We start from the raw sequence: 22826 nt of genomic DNA, 5'->3' as shown, positions 1-22826 counted from the left end.
ATGAGATGGTAATATCATATAAGTCTTCAAACATAGAGATATGAGTTGTTGATTATGAGTTGGTTGTGCATTGATTGTACGAAAACGCATCGATAACTCGATGTTACAAAACGTGCTTTTGTGTATGATTCAACAAATAGTTAGTACAAACATATGAGTCAAAGTTTATCTGTTCCTTCTAGTCCTTGGAGGATTAGAAGCGATATCTGGGCCCCTCGATGATTTTGTTTTAACCTATGTACCGGGCCCGGTCAGAACCAAATTGATGTGTTCAGTTTAGTTCTATGTCAAACAAATCGGAAATCGGGAAATAAACTGTTGGACAATAAGTACGCCATTGTTCCATGTATTTGTCCGGCTGATATCTAGAACAGAGGATTATATGATCACTTATCTTAAATGGTGCATCATCATCTTAGTTCTTCGAGACTTTGAAAGAGCTACGATTGTTGAGCGGTTCTTGAAGTCATACCTGTAACTATAGTTATTAGACTTATCCATGTGGGAGACTGGTGGATAAGGTGTCTAAGTCCATAACTATATTTAGTATGTACTTGACCCGATTTGGCATGGTCCATTTGAGTTGCATGACATCATAATAATTGGATAGACAAAATGAGAAAATGACACTTATGGTTTGCTAATATATTATAAGTTCTAATATATTATTTAATTAGTATTGATCAAGAATTAATTTGGAATTAATTTTGTGATCAAAAAGAGACTAATTAAATATATGGGGATTGATTTGTAAATCATTCATTCTTATATAGTAGGCTTATGGTTCATGATTCACTAGATTGGGCTAGGACCCAGTGGGTGCTCCATGGATGCTCCATGGAGGTTAAAACCCATGGATCATGGGGAAATGAAAAGCCATGCACATTAGGGTTTACATGGTGTAACCCTTCATGTGGCACACTATATAAAGAGCCACATGGCAAGCAAAATCAACACTAAGACAAGAATAAGGAGGGCTAGCCGATTTTGTGATCAAGTGTTCTTCTCTTAAGTTATTCCAAGAGTTGTGGTGTTGTGTGAAACATTTGAGGCATCACATTTGGGGTGCTAGGCTCACAAGGTCTTATGGAATCCAAGCTACAAGAAAGGTATGTCATTATACTAGTTTTTATATTACAAGTACCCCATGCCATGCTAGTTAGGATGAGAACCTTGGAAAAATCAAAATTGCATGAATATTAAAGAAAACATAGATCCAAGGTTTATAGGGTTGCATGTACACCATAGGAGTGTTAGAATGCTCATAACCCATCAGAAACAAGGGCAGTTAACGCCTGCACTTCCAGATACGTAGCAAACATAATTGTTCAATAAATTCAGAGTAACCCTAAAATCCCGGTTAAAGCTTTACACGAAGAGTTAATGAAGAAACTAGAGTTAGGAATGTCATTGCAAAAGGTTGCTAGGACAAAGACAATGATTGAACTTATCGTTAGTGGGGACTACCAAGTATAGTACAAAATTTTGAGGGATTATGTTTTGGAGCTACTAAACACTAATCCTGGTACAACAGTTAGGATGAATGTGTATCCAGAAACCTCCCTCTGTGTTACCACAAAAACTATTAGAAGAATATATGTTTGTCTGTGTGCATTTAAGATGGGATTCAAAGTTGGGTTAAGAGATTTTCTTAGGGTGGATGGTACATTCTTGAAGGGCCCTTATCATGGGCAAGTTTTAACTGTTGTGGGGATGGACTCAAACAATGAATATACCATGTAGCATATGCAGTGGTAGAGACATAATCAACAAGTAGTTGGACCTGGTTCTTGGAACTGTTAGGAGAAGATTTGGATCTGGGAGCAAATTAAAAGTTTACATTCATTTCTGATAGACAAAAGGTATGTATCACCTAACTATTTGTCTTGTTACTATTGCTAGATAGATTTGTGTAATTGATGTTGATTACATTTACTTTTGTTTAGAGAATAATACCAGCATTTAAGAAGGTATTCCCCAATGCAGAACATAGGTTTTGTTTGAGGCATATCCAAGAAAATATGAAGAAACAGTGGAAAGGAAAAGACTTAAGTGATCAGCTTTGGGAGTGTGGTAGAGCAACAATAGTTAATCACTTTAACATAACAATGGATGAGTTGAAGAAGATCAGCGAAGAGGATCGTGCTTGGGTGTGTAAGATTCCATAAAATACTTGGTCTAAATCTCACTTCAGTGGTATGTTTATAGAAAATTAATGATTAAGCTCAATCTTGCTTGTTCTATTTTTACTATATGTGTAATTGTCTTCTCTTTATATGTGTTACATAGGTAGGGCACACACTGATTGTTTGTTGAATAATCTTTGTAAGGTATTCAACTCTAAGCTAGATGAGGGTAGGGATCAACCTATTATCACTTGCTTATAGTATATTAGAGAGTATCTCATAAAGAGATTTTGTGTGGTGCAAAAGTAAATAGATAAGTATGAAGGACTACTAACCCCTACAACAACTATAATGTTTGACAATATTAAGACTAATGCAACTAAGTATGTGGCTAAATATAATGGGGCAGGAAAGTACCAAGTGTCAAGCACATGGCAAGATTAGTATGTGGTAAACTTGAATGAGAAAAGTTGCAGTTGTAGGTTTTGGGAGATTACAGGTTTTCCATGTATACATGTTTTCTGTGCTATGGGACAGAATTGAAAATGGAGAAAATGCCCCACATGTTGATGAATAGGTCTATCCTTGCCATAGGTTATCAACATGGAAAGCCATATATTTCAACAAAATTGATCCACTTAATGGACGTTCAATGTGGCCTAAAAGTGACTGCCCATTCACTTTAAATCCGCCAAAACATAAAACACAAGTTTGTATTTTAATTAGGCCTAATACGTAGTTTTCATTATTACACACAATTGGTTAATTTTTAACTATAATTGTTCAATATGTGTGGGTTGAGAGGCATAAGAAGAAGAGAATGAGGGGTGTTGATGAGCCCAACAACCAAGCAGGTAAATTGACAAGGAAATATCTGACAGTCACTTGTTCAAAGTGTCATAACAAAGGGCACAATCCCAGAACACGTAAAGGGTAGGGAGGCAGTGGTCAAGTTTGAGGGGGCTGAAAACTTTGTTAAGTAGTTATTATGATGTTTGTGTTGTAGGTCTTTTGAAACTTAAGTCATGTTTACTTGTTTGAAACTGTAATGTCTGTATGGGTTAAGAACTTAAATCATGTTTACTTGTTTGGAAACTTAGTAGGATGGTTGTGTTAAGAACTTTACAACTTGGCATGTAATGGTGTGTATGCATATTTTGGCAAATGAATCAATCTGTTTTGTGTATTACCTTCCAAAGATTCATTTATAATAATGTACATTTCAATTGCACATCAAACCATCCAAAAGGTGCATTTACAATACACTTACCATTACCATTCCATAATATTGATTTGTTACAAACTAAAGTTCATTACATTTCCATTACATTGATCTGATACCTAAACCAAAATACAACACCACCAATTCCAAAACCCCTACATAAACTGAAAGCAAAAACCCCATATTTGATTAAAACCCAAAAACCCTTGCACCAATTACAAACCAATAACCTAAAATCCATTACCATCCAAACATTCCCAAGAAACTTACTAGTTAAAATAAAACCCAAAAAAAACCCATGAACATAACAAAATGAGCTAGTAGCTCCACACTTCTGCACACGCAATGACAACCCTCTCTTCCAATCGATTCATCGATCTTATCAAACCTGGAATCACCACCAATGCCTTAGAACACATAGGAGGGTCAAACCATCGAAGGAACCCACATCTTGTACAGTTTCAAAATTGCTTTCCAGGGTTACGACCTGTCAACGAAGTGATCTTCATTGCTTCATTTCCACATGCAAGTCACCATCTTGTAAATGGTGCAACATTCGACGAACAATAGAATGGAGAAGAGAGAAGACGATCGTAGATAAAGGGTCTTGCCTAAAAATAAGGCATGCAATCTTTCTTTTTGAATAGTTACAATTACAAGTGAAAGAACAAAATTGCCCCTGTAATATAATAATTAACGACTAAATGGTAACAAAATGAGCCAGAAGGACTAAACGTTAAAGCTTTTAAAACCACAGAGATCATATGTGTGGTTTTTTAAAATTTGGAAAGAAACTTATTTATAACACCTACCATTTATGAAGTTCTGTCTTGTTTTTATTATATCCAGATAGTCCATTCTATTCCCCTTCGATTACTAACCATGTGTTTTTATAGAGGGACTGAAACTGTATTTTGACAATATCATAAGGGACGATTTTTGTGATTCCCTCAAACTAAAACCACCAGAATATGGTGGAGTCACCGTTTTACATAGCGTTGCGTGCACGGGAATACGCACACCGGTGGACGACCGAAAATGGCGACGGAGAATCGGAATCCTGAAATCAGGAAAGACGCAGTCAACAACCGGTTGGTGATTCTATCACCGGCTCGATCTCGCCGGCCGTCGGACATCAAATCTAAATCCCAATCCAAACCCGACTCAAACCCGACGCAGTGTCCATTTTGTGCCGGAAACGAGCACCAATGCGCACCGGAAATCTTCCGGTTTCCTGAAGATTCTACTTCCGACTGGAAGGTCCGAGTGATCGAAAACTTGTATCCGGCTCTCAGCAGACAACTTCAAGTGAAATCAGATAACGAGGAACACCGTCAGGCCAACGGCAGCACCGGTGAAGTTAGTTTACGTGGGTTCGGATTTCATGACGTCGTAATTGAGTCGCCGAATCACTCGGTTCACTTGCAGGATTTGTCACCAGCAGGAATTGCAGTTGTTTTGCTTGCTTATAAGAAGAGGATAGAACAGCTTTGCGCTGTCGAATCAATCAGTTATATTCAGGTATTCTTCGATCCCTTTCTGTTTCACAATTTGGAAATCTGAACTCTAAAATTCAATAATCTTACAAACTCACATGATTCTGTAAACTCTGCTAACGCTTTTACAAGTCAAGTAGAATGGGTCATATTCTAGAATTTGAAATTCTTCAATGAAGATCAGGAATCGTGTAATACTAAACTTATTACAATCTTCATCTGCTTATTTTCATCTTATCTTTTCTGAACTGATTGTTTTTTGTAATTTAGATTTTCTTCAATCTAACTTACAGTTTACAAACATATTGTCACTCCTTTGATCCCAAAATCAATACACGAATGTAATTTGATGAAATTTCTCATACGTTAATCTTTAGGTGTTCAAAAACCATGGAGCCTCAGCTGGAGCTTCAATGAGTCATTCACACAGTCAAATCCTAGCTCTTCCAGTTATCCCAACCATTGCCTCCAATCGTCTCAACACCATGAAAGAACACCATAACCAAACAGGAAAGTGTAGTCTTTGCAACATTAACACACACAAACTTCTAATCAATGAATCAACACATTTCATTTCCATTTCTCCATTCGCCTCCACTTTCGCATTCGAGACATGGATCATTCCACGCTATCATTCCTCTCACTACCACCAACTTGATGAAGATAAGGTACTACTATTTCAGAGTTCAGTCATTATATATTGATTCCTAGTTTCCTATCTTAGTATCTTCCTCAGAGTTCATTTCTGAATACTGATGGAAGAAGAATGTGTGCAGGCTATTGATCTTGGAGGAATACTGAAACTTACACTTGAAAAGTTATCCTTACAGTTGAATGACCCACCATATAATCTTATGATTCATACTTCACCTCTTCACATTGTTTCCTCTGAGTTACCTTACACTCATTGGTATATACAAATAGTCCCACAGTTATCTACAATTGGTGGTTTTGAAATGGGAACGGGGTGTTATATAAACCCGGTTTTCCCAGAAGATGCTGCTAAAATCCTTAGGGAAGTCCAACTTCCAAATAAGGAATGAGTTTTTTTATATATAGTTTTGTAAGATGTAACGTAGATTTTTATGATAAAACTACTTGAGATAGCATATTGATAAGGTCATGAGGTTTTTTCCACAAGTTTTCCAAACATACCCTGATATGCTCGTTTTAATTATATATATAAATGTACTTTTATGTCATTTTATATTTGTCATATAGTTTATTAACTAGTTTTACCAAACACTATTTACCTAAAAGCTGGTTTTCTGCTACTCTGTCAAAATCAAACACAGTGGTAAAATGGTTGTATCAATAATGATGTTTGTTTGGTTAAAGTGATGTACATTTTAAGGTCTTTTTTGTTTTCTTTTTTTAGATAGAATAAATTATTTGAATAAGACTAAATGACTATATTACCCCTCATTCCAAATAAACAATTTTCACAATATGCATAAATTTAGCAATATTCTCCATCAATCTTAATTTGAGAGTGGTTGGGAGGAAAAGGAAGAGCAAATATGTCATTTATACATTAAACCAGGTTATTTACTCAACTCGTTAAGTTCTATCTAGATTGAGCAACAAAGAAACATCTATGTATAGTTGTCTGGATCAAGTGCTTAACCCATTAAGTCAAAACAAAACAACCCTTTAGAACATAAAATAGATAAGTTTTTCATCAGGCAACAACAAACTCATGTCAACAACAGTTTCTGTACCAAGTATGGAACAGAGTACAAAAAAAAAAACAGAATCACTAGAAATCAGGTAGGTACGAGGTTGTACACTTTATCTTGATCTTGTTTCCAGAAGAAACAAATGACAGCAATAAGTAGAATCACTAGTCCGGAAGAAATTACAACGGCTGACAGTCTTTGAGACTTCGTTTTTGCTTCCGGAAGAAGTACTTGAGACTGTTGTTGCAAATGATTATCCCCATTTGGTGGGATGTCTATGTCTTCAGTTGAAGATACTGATTCTAAGGTACCATAAATTTGTTCATTTTCATCCGTCAAACTTTCATTTTGATCAAAATTTGATGTGTGGCTCTGATTGAATTTGCTCGATGATGGGCTCCGGAATCTTCTACTTTGGTTCCCTGAGCAGTCGTCATCTGGATGCTGAAGTGACCTCAGTAGTTTCCTAGGAGTCGTGAAAAGGTCCATGTTGTCAACATTAACATATGACCTCGTTCTCTGAAACAAAACCCACAACAATTAGATACACCGGTTTATCTAGAAGAAAATGTATCTCATCTTACATGTATTAGACTGACTATTGACTAATGTTCATTGAATAAAAATTATATTTTTTGCCCTATACTAAAAAGTGAAACAAAAACTTGTTGTGAAAACCGTAAATGCCCTTCCATTCTAATTATTGAAAACAACACTAAAAAATACTCCAATTGTCATGTCTAATCATTGTAAATAAATACTAAATAGTTATAAAAACGTCTAAATTTACCTGAGGAGACCTAGGAGGAGTGGGGTTCCTTTGCATGAATCCTGAAAATCCATCTTCATAATCTCCTTGTGTCTCGGATAACTCGCTATTTTCAGAATTTTCAATAACGCTCCTCGGAGTACTCATTCCACTCGAAAACAACCCATCTTTTAAAGAAACATCCACATTACTCCATAGCTTTCGGTTAACACTTCTATCAGAATCAACATCACAAGATGCAAAACTAATCGAAAATGGTGAATACGATATAGAATTATAATCACCAAAAGAATCCATAATTTGTGACTGAGGTGGCGATTGATTTTGTTTTGATCCTTTTTGAATCAAGATTCTTTTCGCGGTTTGTATCGCTTCAAAAGCCGCACCTTTAACATACGCCATTTGATCGTTTTGCCTCTTCTCCATTTCCTCAATCACAAAGGGTAATTCCGACATTACACATTTATAATCCAAACTCCTCATCAAAAAATTCACCATTTGAATAGCCGATAACCGTTTTTGTGAATTCCCCTCCTTGACTCCCATATTCAAAATCCCAATCCCGGACTGAATCAACAACCTTGCATACGCTTCAACAATCAACCCGTTATGTTTCGCTAACGCCATAACCAACCCCATATGTGAATTTACCATTTTGCCCTTCTCAAGAGCCGCAGCCACCCTTTGGCAAACCTCATTCACCATTTCGCTAGTGGAAAATCGCCAATTATCCGAATCCACAAGAGCTTTCAGACAAAGGGCAGAACCGGAAGATAAATTCTCGTGACTCGATAACAAAGAATCCGAAAGCGGTTTGAAAAGAGATCGAATGATTTCTCGCTTCTTGTTATCGTTTGTGGTGGGGTCCATTCCGTATCGTGCGATTGCGGGGACCACTTTCGCGCAAGCTTGATGAAGAGCAAATGAGCTTGCTGTTGAAGTCAAAGTCTTGATAATGGTGGACATGATATTGTCGATTTGTGGAACAATTTTGGTGCCATGAACGCGAGCAAGAACTTCGTAAAGTGAGATTGTGTATTCACCTGATGTGGTTCCGGTTTCTTTGGTTTCAGAGACTTGAGCGAGAAAAATTGGGATTGCTTTTGAATCAAGATCCTTTACGTATGATTTCAAAGCTTTCATGGCGGATTTTCTACTTGCGGCATCTTTATCGAGATTTTCCAACTCGCGGCGTAGAACTGGGCTCAAGCTTCTTCCCATCTGGTAAAAAAATTATCAACAAGATGAACAATTGAAGGAGATAGATCTAGAAATGCTTATGAATCGCAGATTAAACTAAACCATAGAACTCAGATAGATCGTAGTCGGAAATACTCACGAACATCAAGATCTAAATTCCAGATAAGCTAAGAAGATTCGAATTTAGCAACGATGATTGTTCGGATTCAACTTCAATTTGAAAAGAAAAGAAAAAAAAACCAATACCTTGGTGACGAATAATCTCTTCGCAGCTACTTTTACCTTAATCTTTCTTGAAATCGTTGACTAATTTGAATGAGAAAGAACATCTGAGCTGTCGTTTGTTAGAAGATCGAGAGGTTGTAGAAGGAAATCGATTCTTTGAATGAAAGGATTCGAGAAATCAAGATGTGTTACTATTGAAGTAGTGAGATTGGATTGGATTTTGGAGCACCGGATATATCGCTGGAGTGTAGTAAGATAGGTGTGTTTTAATTTGATCGAGTATTCCCCCCATTTCTTGATGAATATTTGTTTTTTAGGGTTTCCATTTAATTTCAAATCTTTTTGGTTAATTCCACCGCTACCCCTTTCCTCTGTTTGTCTCTGACGATTCTACCCCAGATGCTCATTATTATTAAAAAAAAAAAAAAAAAACAACCACTATATTTTCAAATAATTATCTTAAACGTATAATCTTTTTTTTCCTTTTAAAAAAATGGGGATGACAATTCCAACATAACATAATCGTGTTTTCTTTGAGTTTTTCTAACCTTTAACCACTAAATTTTCAAAACAATTAACTTAAACCGTTTCTAATATATGTTGTGTTCTTGTTTACAAATAATTTCACGTATCGACACAAAAACCCATTTATTTTATTTTATATATATATATATATATATATATATATATATATATATATATATATATATATATATATATATATATATATATATATATATATATATATAAAGTAGAGAATAAGTACTAATAAGTAAATATGTAATATTTAGATTTTTTTTTCCTAACCAACGAACTCATATAATTAAACAAGTTACATATTAAAACTGAGTAAGACGACACAAATATTTCTAAAGGTCGTGTTTGGGTTGAACTTCTTTTACCCTTGAACCCAAACACGACAAGATTGTCACTCTAAAAAAACAACTTATATTTCTATTTTTTTAGAAAAACTATTTATATTTAAAACACCTTTTAGAAAACATCAATTTTTCAAAGATTTTTTTAATACAAACGTAATTTTTAACTAGAATTTTCAGAATTTTTACTTTGAAAAAAAAACAAATCATCAGGCTTTTCTTCTTTTCATTTCTCGTTTATGTTTCGCTTATTTTTTTCTTTTTTCTCGGTTTCGATTCCTTGTCTTCTTTTTTGTTTTTGCTTTTATTTTTTTTACATTGAAAAATACCAAACCAACATCTTTTAGTTGAATTCAAAATAACATTTCGAGGAAAGTTCTTATATAATCTTTATGAGATACGTTGGATGTATTGTGATCGAAGAAAACTAATAACAAAAAATGAAAAAAAAAAAAACAAAATAATCAAATTTGAGAAAAATGATTGGTTTGATATTCCAATGTCGAAAACAAATTTTTTGTTTTGGTTTTGGTTTTGGGAAAATGACGTTGTATTCCAAAAAAATAAAATTGTGGCTTTTTGGTTAAATGACTTAAAAGTTAAAATGCCGTGTTCTTTAAAAAAAACTTATGTTATAGTGTTATAAATGTTATATATTTCGACAATAAAAACTCCCTATATATCGACCTAAGATATTTTTTTATGTACATTTAATTTTCTATAAATAATTAATATTTTTAATATGATTAATTATTAATCGAAATAAAAATAAATAAAATTGTTGTATGTAGTAAAACAACATGTTGGACAATTTTGGTTTCTTTAGCTGTAAAATTTATTTTATTTATTAGAGAAAAGCTATTACATAAATCAGTCAATCTATTAGTAAGTCAAAGAGAAGTCATACATGATTTTGCATGCATTTTTTACAAATGATAGTTTTTTGGTTTTTCATTTAGCATGTCATATTATGATATTTTGTTTTCAATAATATTTTTGGATATAATGACTACTTTAAATGGAAAGCACTAAAGCAATCAAGATGGATGTATGCAAATATATACATAATTTCACCATACATAATTTACGATAGGGTAATACGTTTTGATCAATCAATATATGGGCATAAAGTACTGTAGTGAAAACTGTATTTTAAAGACTTGTATTGTATGCTGTACTTAAAGGAAAATACGTAATTAGAAAGTGAAGGATATTAATGGACAAGGGCAATCTTGCCATTTCAGTATTTTGTACTTTAGCTGGGTCCCTTTATTTGACTATTGGGCCGTTTGGTAGATTTCCATTTCCCGCTCCATGCCATTCAAAAGAACTAAATAATAAGTAAACGACTACAAATACTCATTCTACTTATTTATTATTTTGTATAGATATAGATGGTGACGTTTCTTAAAAAAAAAAAATTAATATTGTATACAGTTTATCAATTTGAAACCACTGCAACATAATTCACGTTCGGTTAAATAATGAGCAATATAGAAAAGTAAGCGATTTTATCATGCTTTGGTTTTATTTTTCGTAAGAATGAACGTATTAACTGGAAAACTGAACCATAACAAAATTAACTGAAATATCCAAACCATTTTAACCGAACCATTACTAAAAAAAATGGTATGATTTCTATTTTTGATTAACCAAATACATATGGTTCGGTTATGGTTTTCATCCAAAACCAAACCACTAATATTAATAAATATTTTTAATATAATATAATATTTAGTAAACTACACAAATCGTCCATCGTAAAGGTGTCAAAAGACAAGTTCAGCCCCTATTTTTAAAAATTAACCCGGACCATCTCTGCATTATCATTTTTTCACTCGGGCCATCCCTACAGACATAAAATGACTATTTTACCCTTTATAATTTCCATTTTGGTTTTATTTTATGGGATAATGACTTATAAGGGTAATATATTTTTTGATTTGTACAAATTTAGTCACTGGTTTTTTTTCGTCCACATTTACCCCTTAAACTTGTTAAACTGTACACATTTAGTCCTTATGACAGACTATTTCAGGTTAGCCGGTAAAAGTGACTTAATAGAGTAATATATTTCTCACTTTGTATACATTTAGTCCTTAATATTTTTGTATACATTTATTTCTTAATAATTTTTTTGTTGCAAAATAAATCATTTTTGTTTTTGTACTCATTTGGTACTTATAAATAATTTCTTTAGGTTTTTCTCACAACATCTTACGTAGATAGCCATATGGTGGTGGGATAGATTGAGGTGGACCTGCTATATGTTGTAGTGCGGACCAGCTGTAAGCCATAGTCCCAGATGCTCGAGAAGAGCGGTTATGTTAAGGCGGCATGCCGACAAACCCTAGGTATTTTAGTCCGATAACAGATTGGACCTGTTGCATGTTGGCATTCCAGTCCAATGACTGCTTGGGCCAAAGTATTCCAGTCTGATGAGTGTGGGGCCGTTATACATGATAATACATTTGTTGTATCACGTATTTTGGGGGAAACTCACTAAAGTTTGTGCTTACCCAGTTGTTTATGTTTTCAGGTTCTATCGTTGATCGTGGGAAGGCGAGACATAACAGTACACACTCATCAACAATATTGAGGATTCCACGTTTCTTATATTACTATGATTTTTTATAAATGTATTTTGGAATAAACATTTTTTTCTTAATAATGGATTAAAATTATGGAGTTTTGCCTTATTTAAAAATGAAATTTTTTGTTGTGAAAATGAGACGTTACACATAAACATCAACAACCCCACACACTTCATAAATGATTGTCCAACGTAAGATGTCGTGAGAAAAACTCAAAGAAATCATTCATAAGTACTGAATGAGTATAAAAACAAAATTGACTTATTTTGAAACAAAAAAATTTTAAGGACTAAATGTGTACGAAAATATTAAGGACTAAATGTGTACAAAATAAGAAATATATTACCCTATTAAGTCATTTTTACCGGCTAACCTGGAGTAACCGGTCATAAGGACTGAATGTGTAGAGTTTAACAAGTTGAAGGGGGTAAATGTGGACAAAAAAAAAACTCAGTGACCAAATGGGTACAAATCGACAAATATATTACCCTTTTAAGTCGTTATCCCTTCCCTTATTTTATTTATTTATTATTCTTTGATTAAAAAAAGAAAAAAAATAACTCCACCAAAAAAACCCTATCCCACCATTGCCGCCTCCCCTTTCCCCCAAATCCCTTCTACGGTTCTACCCATTCGTCTCCCTCCTCGTCTTTTTCTTTGGAGCTGTTGAATCCAGATATTTAGAGCTACCATCGCGAGAGCAAAAAAGGAAGAACAAATCTTCTATTTTTCGCCTGCATCACCGTTAGAAACCCTAGCTCCACCTCCATCTCTTCGAAATCCGACGAATCTGAGGTACGAGTGTAGTGCGACCGACGATGATTCAGATGATGGCGAAACCTAGATGGTTCGACGATGGCGACGCATTTCGGAGCAATGACCATATTTTTCGCACCTGTTTCTCGTTTGGGGGATGAATCCATGGCCTTGATTGCTTTACATTTCGAAGAAATTTGTTAACTTTTATAAATCTTGATGATTTGGTTCAGGTGGGAGGAGAAACTCTCTTGATATTAGTGGCGTGACACCTTATGATTATGCATCAATGAGAGTCCATTATTATTACATTCATCTGCTTCAAAGAAATATGAACAAAAAAAGACCAGAGATGGGGCATGTGGTTGTTGAAATGCCTCTCGTGGTTGAGCAACCCCATAAAGTCGCCAGATTTGAAACATATATGACTATAGTGGTAACTGATAAGGCTATTGGTGGTGGTACAGAAATCGTGTAGCAGGTGTGAATGGATTTTGGCATATTATGATGATGGGTAGTCATAGAAGGAGGTGATGATGGTGTGTGTGTAGTAGTTGACGTTGGCTGTTGGTGGGTAGATATAAGGTTGGTTTGTAGTGGTAATGAATTCTAGTTGAGATGGCTTTAGTGATGTAAGGGGTTGTGTGATTTTCTTTGACTGATGAAGGCTGATTTGGGGAAAAGAGATGGTGGTTGACGATTGTGGGCGATGGTCCAGCGGTGGTGATGATTTTTTGTCACATAATTTAGGGGGAAAAGGGTTTAGAAGGGAAGGGGGGTGGGGTGGGGTTTTTTATTTTATTTTGTTTATTATAAAAATGGTAAGAAAAATAAAATAAATAAAAAAAGAACAAAAAGGGAAGAATAGTCATTTCATATGTACGTAACGTAAGGGATTAAACGAGCGAATTTAAACTAACGAGGGATGATATGTGCAACTTTTAACCAAATGAAGGACGTCCGAATTAATTTTTGAAAATAGAGACTAAACGTCCTTTTTCACAAATGCATTTGCGACGATTCGTGTAATTTTCTCTATAATATTAGATATATGTTATTTAACTATATTTTGAATTAAAAATTTAAAAGATAATTATTTGGAATTAAATGAAATATCTAATCTTCTATCATATTAATATATTTAAAAACACTGAATCATTCACTTTTTCTAATAATATACTTTATGTTTTTCACTTTTCATTGCAAAATATTTTTTACTTTTATCTTATTTTCAACCATTATGATTAACCAATATTAAAGATTAACCATAATAATTAACCGACAAAAACCGTTAACCATAACAATACTAACGAATACTTAATGACTGCTAAAATACATTAACCACTTATAATGGCTATGGTTCGGTTTTGGCTAAAACCGAATCAAAGCACTCCATCCACACCCTTCATTTTTCGCAATATCAAATAGGAGGATGGAGAGGTAACATAGTAGTCTAGCTCTATACACGACTTATTTTTGTGTTAACATTTTCTCTTATTTGCATACCTTATTACCTTTATTACCATTTTCTAGTGGAATTCAAAGGTTCATTGTTGTTGATGCTGTTTTTTCTACGAATACAACATATTATAAACAATGCATATCAATTTTTTCCGAATATTAAAAAAATCACGTTAAAACTATGTTTGTCAGGAAAAACTATTTGATAACCAAAAAGTTAGCAAATAAAAATGATGTTTCATAAAACTACCTAATAATGTATGCAACGCCCTTCGTTAGGGTAATTGAATATATATATATATATATATATATATATATATATATATATATATATATATATATATATATATATATATATATATATATATAGGGTTAGGTTATTTTGTTTTTGTTAAGTATTGTGTGCCCATGTAAATGATTGTAGGCCAATCATTTGTGGTAATTTAAGAAAGTGATTTTTTTTAAAAATTAAATAGAAAAAAATCAAATAAATGGGGTTTAATCAATTGACCGGTCAAACAAGGGTAGAATGGTATTTTGCCCCGTCATTTAATTAGGAAACGGTCGATAATATGGAATGATCAACCGATAATCCCAAGTATCTCGCTTACTCTCATAATCAAGAACCCAAATCCTTAGGAGGTTGAAAAACATTCCGATTTATTGTAATCAGTCTTCATAAATCGGAAGATCATTTGTAGGTTTTCCCTATAAATATCGACATTTAACCCGAGAAGACGAAATCGACATTTGGGGGTTATATTAACGGTATTCTGCAACAATGAGGAGTACACGATCCAGTTCATTTAAGTCAAAGTTCAAGAACACAGTAGAAACGGCGTTGAATCTTGAAGACGACAATATATGATGATTCCGTTGCTGAAACTGAAGGTAACAATTTTTTTGTGTTATTTAATGTTTATTTAGTTTGAAAAATGTAGTAGAATTTAGGAAGTGTTTTTGAAAATCTTTTATATGCATGTATGATTTGTGGTCTGGAAGAAAAATGTGTCATTTTTTCGTATTTTATTAAGAATAGTTACTGTGTATGTTATTCTGCAAGAATGTTCTGTTTATATGATTGTGACATGGTTGTTATTCTGCTAGAATAAGTATACTTGTTTTACTGGTTAAAATTGTAAACTAAATTACAATGTTTAAGTTGTTAGTTAGCTTTTTTTTACAGGTTTTAAATTCTAATGGAATCACACTTTGTATATGATTTAGTACCGAAAATTGAAAAAATCGTAGTGATTGTATGTTGAATAAGGTTACATGTTTCATATTCTAATAGAATGTTGTGTGTATATGAACCTAAACATTGTTGATATTCTGGTAGATTTGTAATCTAAATTTATATATTTAAGTAGTTAATTAGCATTTTAATCTGAAAAATTCATAGTTCTTGTATGTGGAATAAGTATACATGTTTCATATTCTATTAGAATGTAATGTGTATAAGAAGCTGAACATGGTTGATATTCTGATAGCATAATTGTACTTGTTTTACTAGTTAACATTGTAAGCTAAATTTCTATAATGAAGTAGTTAATTAGCATTTTATACAGAATTTTAATTCTAATGGAATCACAGTTTGTAACTGATTAATGACTGAAACTGAAAAATTGATAGTTTCTGTATGTGGAATAAGGTTACATGTTTCATATTCTAATAGAATTTTATGTGTATACGAACATGAACATGGCTGATATTCTGCTAGCATAAGTCTAGTTGTTTTACTAGTTAACATTGTACGTTAAATTTCTATATTGAAGTAGTGTATTAGCATTGTATACAAATTTTTTTAATTGTAATGGAATCACAGTTTGTATATGATTTAGTACCTAAAACTGAAAAAATCGTAGTGATTGTATGTTGAATAAGGTTACATGTTTCATATTATAATAGAATGTTCTGTGTATGTGAACCTAAACATTGTTGATATTCTGGTAGAATTGTAATCTAATTTTTTATATTTAAATAGTTAATTAGCATGTTAAACTGAAAAATTCATAGTTCTTGTATGTGGAATAAGTATACATGTTTCATATTCTATTAGAATGTAATGTGTATAAGAACCTGAACATGGTTGATATTCTTATAGCATAAGTGTACTTGTTTTACTAGTTAACATTGTAAGATAAATTTCTATACTGAAGTAGTTAAGTAGCATTTTATACATAATTTTAATTCTAATGGAATCACAGTTTGTAGATGATTAATGACTGAAACTGAAAAATTGATAGTTCCTGTATGTGGAATAAGGTTACATGTTTCATATTCTGGTAGAATTGTAACCTAAATTTCTATATTTAAGTAGTTAATTAGCATTTAAACTGAAAAATTCATAGTTCTTGTATGTGGAATAAGTATACATGTTTCATATTCTATTAGAATGTAATGTGTATAAGAACCTGAACATGGTTGATATTCTGATAGCATAAGTGTACTTGTTTTACTAGCTAACATTGTAAGATAAATTTCTATACTGAAGTAGTTAATTAGCATTTTATACAGATTTTTAATTCTAATGGAATCATAGTTTGTAGATGATTAATGACTGAAACTGAAAAATTGATAGTCCATGTATGTGGAATAAGGTTACATGTTTCATATTCTAACAAAATTTTATGTGTATACGAACATGAACGTGGCTGATATTCTGCTAGCATAAGTCTAGTTGTTTTACTAGTTAACATTGTACGCTAAATATCTATATTGAAGTAGTTAATTAGCATTTTATACAGATTTTTAATTGTAATGGAATCACAATTTGTAGATGATTAATGACTTCAATTGAAAAAATCATAGTTATTGTATGTGGAATAAGTTTACATGTTTCATATTCTAATAGAATGTTCTGTGTATATGAAACTGAAAATGGTTGATATTCTACTAGCATAAGTCTACTTGTTTCACTATTTAACACTTCTAATAGAATGTAATATTATATATGAGTGTGAAATTCGATTGTATGAATCTGATAGAATTCTAAATTAAATGTATTTGATTCTTGTAGAGTTAGCCTACTTGTTTTATTAGTTAACTCTGTAATGAAAATTTATGCTATCTATTGTTTGTTGTAGCAGAACAAATTCAGGAAGAAGAACATGTGAACCGAGAAAGAAGGTCAAAGAAAAAACTTGATAAATCAGTTGAACAAAAGACAACTCCTAAACCTTTAAATGCACTAATTTTGGAAAGAGAGATAAGGTCGAAGAGGCAATTTGATAGAGTTCCAATTGTAAAACATTTAAAAAATAAGGGAATTGATGAATCTGTGAAAGAGGAAAAAGAAGATAATGTTAGAAAAACAAATAAGGAATACCCACCTGGTTTAAGATACCTTCCAACCAGAATGAAATGTGATAACATCACTGCAGCTATTATGGGAATGTCGCCGGAACAGAAACAAGCAATCTTGAGAATGGGTTTTGGATCAATTCTGCAAGTGAATATTACAAGTTATCCGGGACAACTAACCTACTATCTTTTAGATGTTTATGATGCAGATAGTAAAAGACTTGTCCTACAAAACTCTGTTATTGAGATAACAGAACAAACAGTGCATGATATGATGGGGTTGCCATTTGGTGGAGAAGACATCAATGAGTTACCATTGTGTGATAAGGGAAATCAAATTCTAGAAGAATGTAGGGGACAATATAGTGGTGATAAGCTCAATGGTGAGGAGTATTTAAGAAGGATTCAGGCTACAACAAAGGATAATTTGATGTTTAGGCTGAATTTTTTGACCCTATTTGTTAACAACTTCATAGAGTCAATGTTGATGGGAACAAATCAAATAAAAGTGGTAAGGAAGTTGGTGTTGGTAGAAGACTTTTCAAAGTTAAATTGGTGTAAATATATGCTTGATTGTTTGAGATCTAGAAAAAAACTATGGAAAAGGGATGACAAATCAAGCTACTACAGTGGTCCTATTACACTTCTGATTGTAAGTTTGAAATATTTTTATATGAAAATATATATTTCGTATCGATTTATTATTGATGTATTGATTAAGTTAATGTTTTTTTTCAGTTGGTGTACGTGTATAACATGAAGTATTCTATCAAGATAGACAAAAGGCTTCCTTTTATTAGGCATATAAACGGTGCTAAATTGTTAGAGGTTCAACGATTGGAAATCAGTTTGGGAGGGTTCGGGAGGCAGTTTTGGGATGAGCATGATGATGTCGATATGGGCGATGAAACAGGAGCTGAAGAACAGCAAATGCTAAGCTTTAAGAGGGATTTTGGAGATGAAGAGGTAATATTATGGTAGAATATGAAGTACATATTCTGAAACTAATAGTTAATGATATATTCTAATAGAATATATAGTACACATTTTTGTAATGTTATCATTTATTAATTATATGTGTTGCAGGCGTACGCTGCTGTTATAGAGCATAGTTATGGGGTAATTCTAACAGAGAAAAGTACTATGGAGGTTGCGTTGAAGGATGGGTTGGAAAAATTCCCTCATAGTGTGGTGCTGAATGAGTGGATGGAGAAAATGAATGAACTTTTCAAGGGAGTGTTTGAAAGGGCAGGTAACAAAAAAGTGCATGAGCCTGCCTGCTTTAATGAGGTAAATATGAATGATGTAGGTGATGGCAGTGAAGGAAATAGTTCACCTGTAGGAGGATTGATACTTACTGAAGTTAATACAGAAAAAGAAGTCAATTATACCACACCTGTTGATACGACTTCTTTAACAATGACTCGGTTTCATCGACTTCCACGGGTGAATGAGGAAATGATTAAGTTGTTGGATGAAACTGAGTTACAGGTGTATAGAAAGAAAAAGTGAATATCAGTAATCAGTGGGGATAATCTGGTAGGAAGAAATATAGGAGAAGCTGTTGATAATGCTGCAGGATATGATGATAATGAAAAAAGGGAAAAACGTATTCCTAAAAAGGCAAAAGTATTTCATTCGCCCTATATTGAAAGAATTGTTAAGGTTGGGGAAAAACTGACTAAGGATGAAACATGGATATGCAATTCAGTTTTTGCATCTAAAAGAGATGATGGGTCCGTATTTATATATATTTTTATATATGTGTCACCTATTATATTTCTATAATTTTAAAATGAATGTATTGAGATTGATGTTATACATAATTTTTTTCATAGGGATGAGATTTGGGACATTGGAACAGGTCATTTGCTGCACCAGGGTTTTGCATATCAATTCAATCATGGAATGTTTTTGCATTCTAAAATAATTGATTGTTGGGCTGCGTTTTTAAATAAAATGGAGAACTACAAGGATGAATCATCGCTTTCGAGATTTTTCTTCGATACAACTATTGTGGTATGAATTTATTTTGTAAAATATTTTTTAATTCAAATTTATTTTTGTAGAATTAATATTGATGTTGAGGTGGGGTTTTTCAGACAGAAGATATATTGAATGAGCTAAAGTCGGAAGATATGAAATGTAGGCTTTTTGCTACTTTATTGCGAATCTACACTAAGAAATTTGATGTGAAGCCAAGTTTTAGAGATGTTGCACTTGTAAGTTTATTTTATCAATATAATATTTGTGGCATCAACTAATATTAACTTAACCTCTTCTTTTAATGTGTAGAAGGTTTTCTTCCCAATAGTTGATGATGGAAAGTATTACTTACTCATCTTTGATCTGAGATCAAGTTTGTACTACATAGTAGATCATGTGAAGAGAACAGGAACTTTGGAAAGAAAGTATGGCATGATACCAAACCTGGTGGTAAGATAATCAATAAATTTCTGATCAATAGTTTTCCATTCTAAGGAATATTATAAGAGTATTTTTTATGTATCTGTTGTAATTAATGACAGAAAAAACTGTTTTGCAACTACTTGACATCACAACATCATCTAATGGCAAAAAAAGTTAACTTTTAAAGCGGCACGTGTGATGAACATATCTTGGTTAGTCGAAAAAGCTGGAACAGAATGTGGAATATACCTCATGAGGCATATGGAAACTTACATGGGGGAAAATGAAGGGCGTTGGGAGTGTGGTCTTACAGGTAAAATGCCTGCTGACGTGAGTGCTACAATTAAGCTAAGGACGAAATATGTAACGCCCGTAGATCAGGGCTAGTCAATTTAAAGACGATAAGCGTCAAAAATGAGTTTCTGATAGAAGATTATTTAGAATGAATAATCTTAACTAGGTTATACTATATGTTACAAGGATTCCGTACATATAAAGAACGTCGAAATCCGAATTATAACGAAGAAGTTATGACATGTCGAAGTTTCGCGACAGAACCGACACGACGCTGAATGACGTAAAAAGTGAATTTATGTTAGAGCGATATTTAGCCTTAGTGATCTAAATGAAAGTTTTAGAGTTCGTTAAACCGTGAGCGTGCATAAAAAGAACGTCCAAATCTGACTTCGTATGAGGAAGTTATGATTTTTCTAAGTTACAGCTTAGCAGTATGCAGCCCGAATACTCGATTTGAGATCGATCGGTTTTTAGCCGAAACAATCTAAATGAGAATCGAAGATCTCGTCAATTGTAGTGAAACGATAAAAATATAGGCGAAAACGGACGTCGGATGAAGAAGCTATGAATTTATAACGAAGTTTTTCTGTCCCGGCCTCCTATAAATAAATAATAAAAATAAAAGTCAAAATTAGCCGACGGAGTCTAAATGAAAGTTGTAGAGTATGGTCTGAACTTCGCGTGGATATAAAGAACGTCGAAAACGGAGCTCGTATGCGAAAGTTACGCAATTTAGAAGTTCGACGAGTCAAATTACGCTCAGCGTAATTTGAGTACGCCCAGCGTACTCAGTCGGATGCAACTTGTCTAACCAATACTCGAGTGCCACCAGTCGACGCACGCAATGACGTCAAAGTACGCCCTGGGTAACTCGAGTACGCCCCGCGTAATCCCAGACCCAACAACCTATAAATAGAACTCGAGATCAGCTATTTCCTTGCGATTTTTCTTACTTTCTCTCTAAGTTTTTGCCTCGATTTGCGTGCCAATCATATCCCGAAGCCCGGTATTATTCCCGAGCCCCGAAGCAAGATCCGAAGCCCCGAGGATCCCGAAGAGCGTTATTCCCGAGCCAAAGCGTTGCCCGCGAGGAGCCGGTTTTTGTGAAGATCTTCCAGATCTATGGAGAAACACTACTTCTGCAAGTCGTAGTGCTGCCCGATCATCTTCTGATCAAGTGAGTGTATAGTCACTTTCATCTTACACATAAATATGAAGTATTTTATAAAATACGTGCTATGTGTTATATATTAATTATCTATTTGAGATGGATTTGGAATTGATGTTTTTATACGTGTGTTAAATGATTTAATTTGTGTTTGTATTTATATCTACAAAAATGTTGGGTAGAACATGGGTAGATGGAATAGTTGGTGATGATGCGACTTCGTGCCTATTGAGTAAGCCTTGGTGACAATGCGACTTCGTGCCTATTTGATAAACCTTGGTGACGATGTGACTTAGTGCCTTTTGTGTAAACCCAGGTGACTATGAGACGTAGTGCCTTTTGTGTAAACCCAGGTGACTATGAGACGTAGTGCCTATTGTGTAAACCCTGGTGACTATGAGACGTAGTGCCAATTGTATGAACCCTGGTGACTATGCGACGTAGTGCCTGTTGTATAAACCGTGGTAGCAAATGGACTGTGTGCCAGTTCCTTAGGTAAACCCTTAGGAATGAATGAAGAAAGTATAATCGATTCTTAGGGTAAAACCTTAATAAATAAAGAAGATAATGGGGATGGGTATTTGGGTTGATTGTTGATAATTGAATATAATAAATGTATTATTGTGGGTTGAAAACCCTATATGCTCACCAGGCTCCCAAGTCTGACCCACTCAGTTTTCTTTGTATCACAGGTATCAATACAAAGACATATTTCACTGAGAGAATAAAGGAGATATAAATCATTAGTGTAAATAAATGTAAGTTCTATTTATGCTTATGTGTCTGTATCGGAACATGACATCCCGAGATTTTGTTATATAATGAAAATACTTTTCTTCAAGAAATGCTTTGATAAATTCTTATCATATTTATTTTATTTTGGGGACAAATTCCGCAACAATTTTCTTTAAACGATTACTCTGATTTTAAAAACAAAGCATAAACAAATCGGTCTTTTCTGGCCGAGATTTTTGGGATGTCACAAAATACATGGCAAGATTGTTGACATCTGATTTCAATAAGTTCAAGACTATGATAGTTAAAGATTTTGAAGCGTTTCGTAAGCTTGATATTTTGGAACAAGATATGCTTCTAAGAGAGTCAGCTGAAAACAGGAAGAAAAAAAGAAAAACAAAGGGTCGTAGGTAAGAATTTGGCGTGGTATTTAATAAGTTGTAAGATAAACTTTGATATGTCATGAGCTGAACTTGTTTTTTTGAATGTTGAAACATGACTCTGCCTT

General features: G+C 33.5%; 2 protein-coding genes across 3 annotated transcripts; one reads left to right on the top strand and one right to left on the bottom strand.

Moving 5' to 3' along the window:
• The first annotated feature begins 4237 nt into the window (after positions 1–4237).
• LOC111900849 (ADP-glucose phosphorylase) lies at positions 4238–6046 on the top strand. The gene is made up of 3 exons (XM_023896727.3): positions 4238–4869; positions 5222–5512; positions 5621–6046. Exons 1-3 carry the CDS (start codon positions 4387–4389, stop codon positions 5885–5887), a joined length of 1041 nt encoding a protein of 346 aa, XP_023752495.1. The 5' UTR covers positions 4238–4386; the 3' UTR covers positions 5888–6046.
• A 400-nt stretch (positions 6047–6446) lies between these two features.
• LOC111900840 (protein SINE1) lies at positions 6447–9029 on the bottom strand. 2 transcript variants are annotated; one of them, XM_042901573.2, is made up of 3 exons: positions 8775–9029; positions 7314–8513; positions 6447–7042 (listed from the first exon to the last, which is right to left on the bottom strand). In XM_042901573.2, the coding sequence occupies exons 2-3, from the start codon at positions 8511–8513 to the stop codon at positions 6611–6613; spliced, it is 1632 nt and encodes a 543-aa protein (XP_042757507.1). In that variant the 5' UTR covers positions 8775–9029; the 3' UTR covers positions 6447–6610. The 2 variants fall into 2 exon arrangements, with proteins under 2 accessions (XP_042757507.1, XP_023752491.1); XM_023896723.3 differs by having other exon boundaries at positions 6475–7042; positions 8739–9028.
• Positions 9030–22826: the final 13797 nt, after the last annotated feature.

Source organism: Lactuca sativa, chromosome 1, assembly GCF_002870075.4.
Source record: "Lactuca sativa cultivar Salinas chromosome 1, Lsat_Salinas_v11, whole genome shotgun sequence".
NCBI classification, from domain to species: Eukaryota; Viridiplantae; Streptophyta; class Magnoliopsida; order Asterales; family Asteraceae; genus Lactuca; species Lactuca sativa.
Note: the sequence above shows the minus strand (reverse complement) of the source record. Positions and strands in the feature narration are given on the sequence as shown.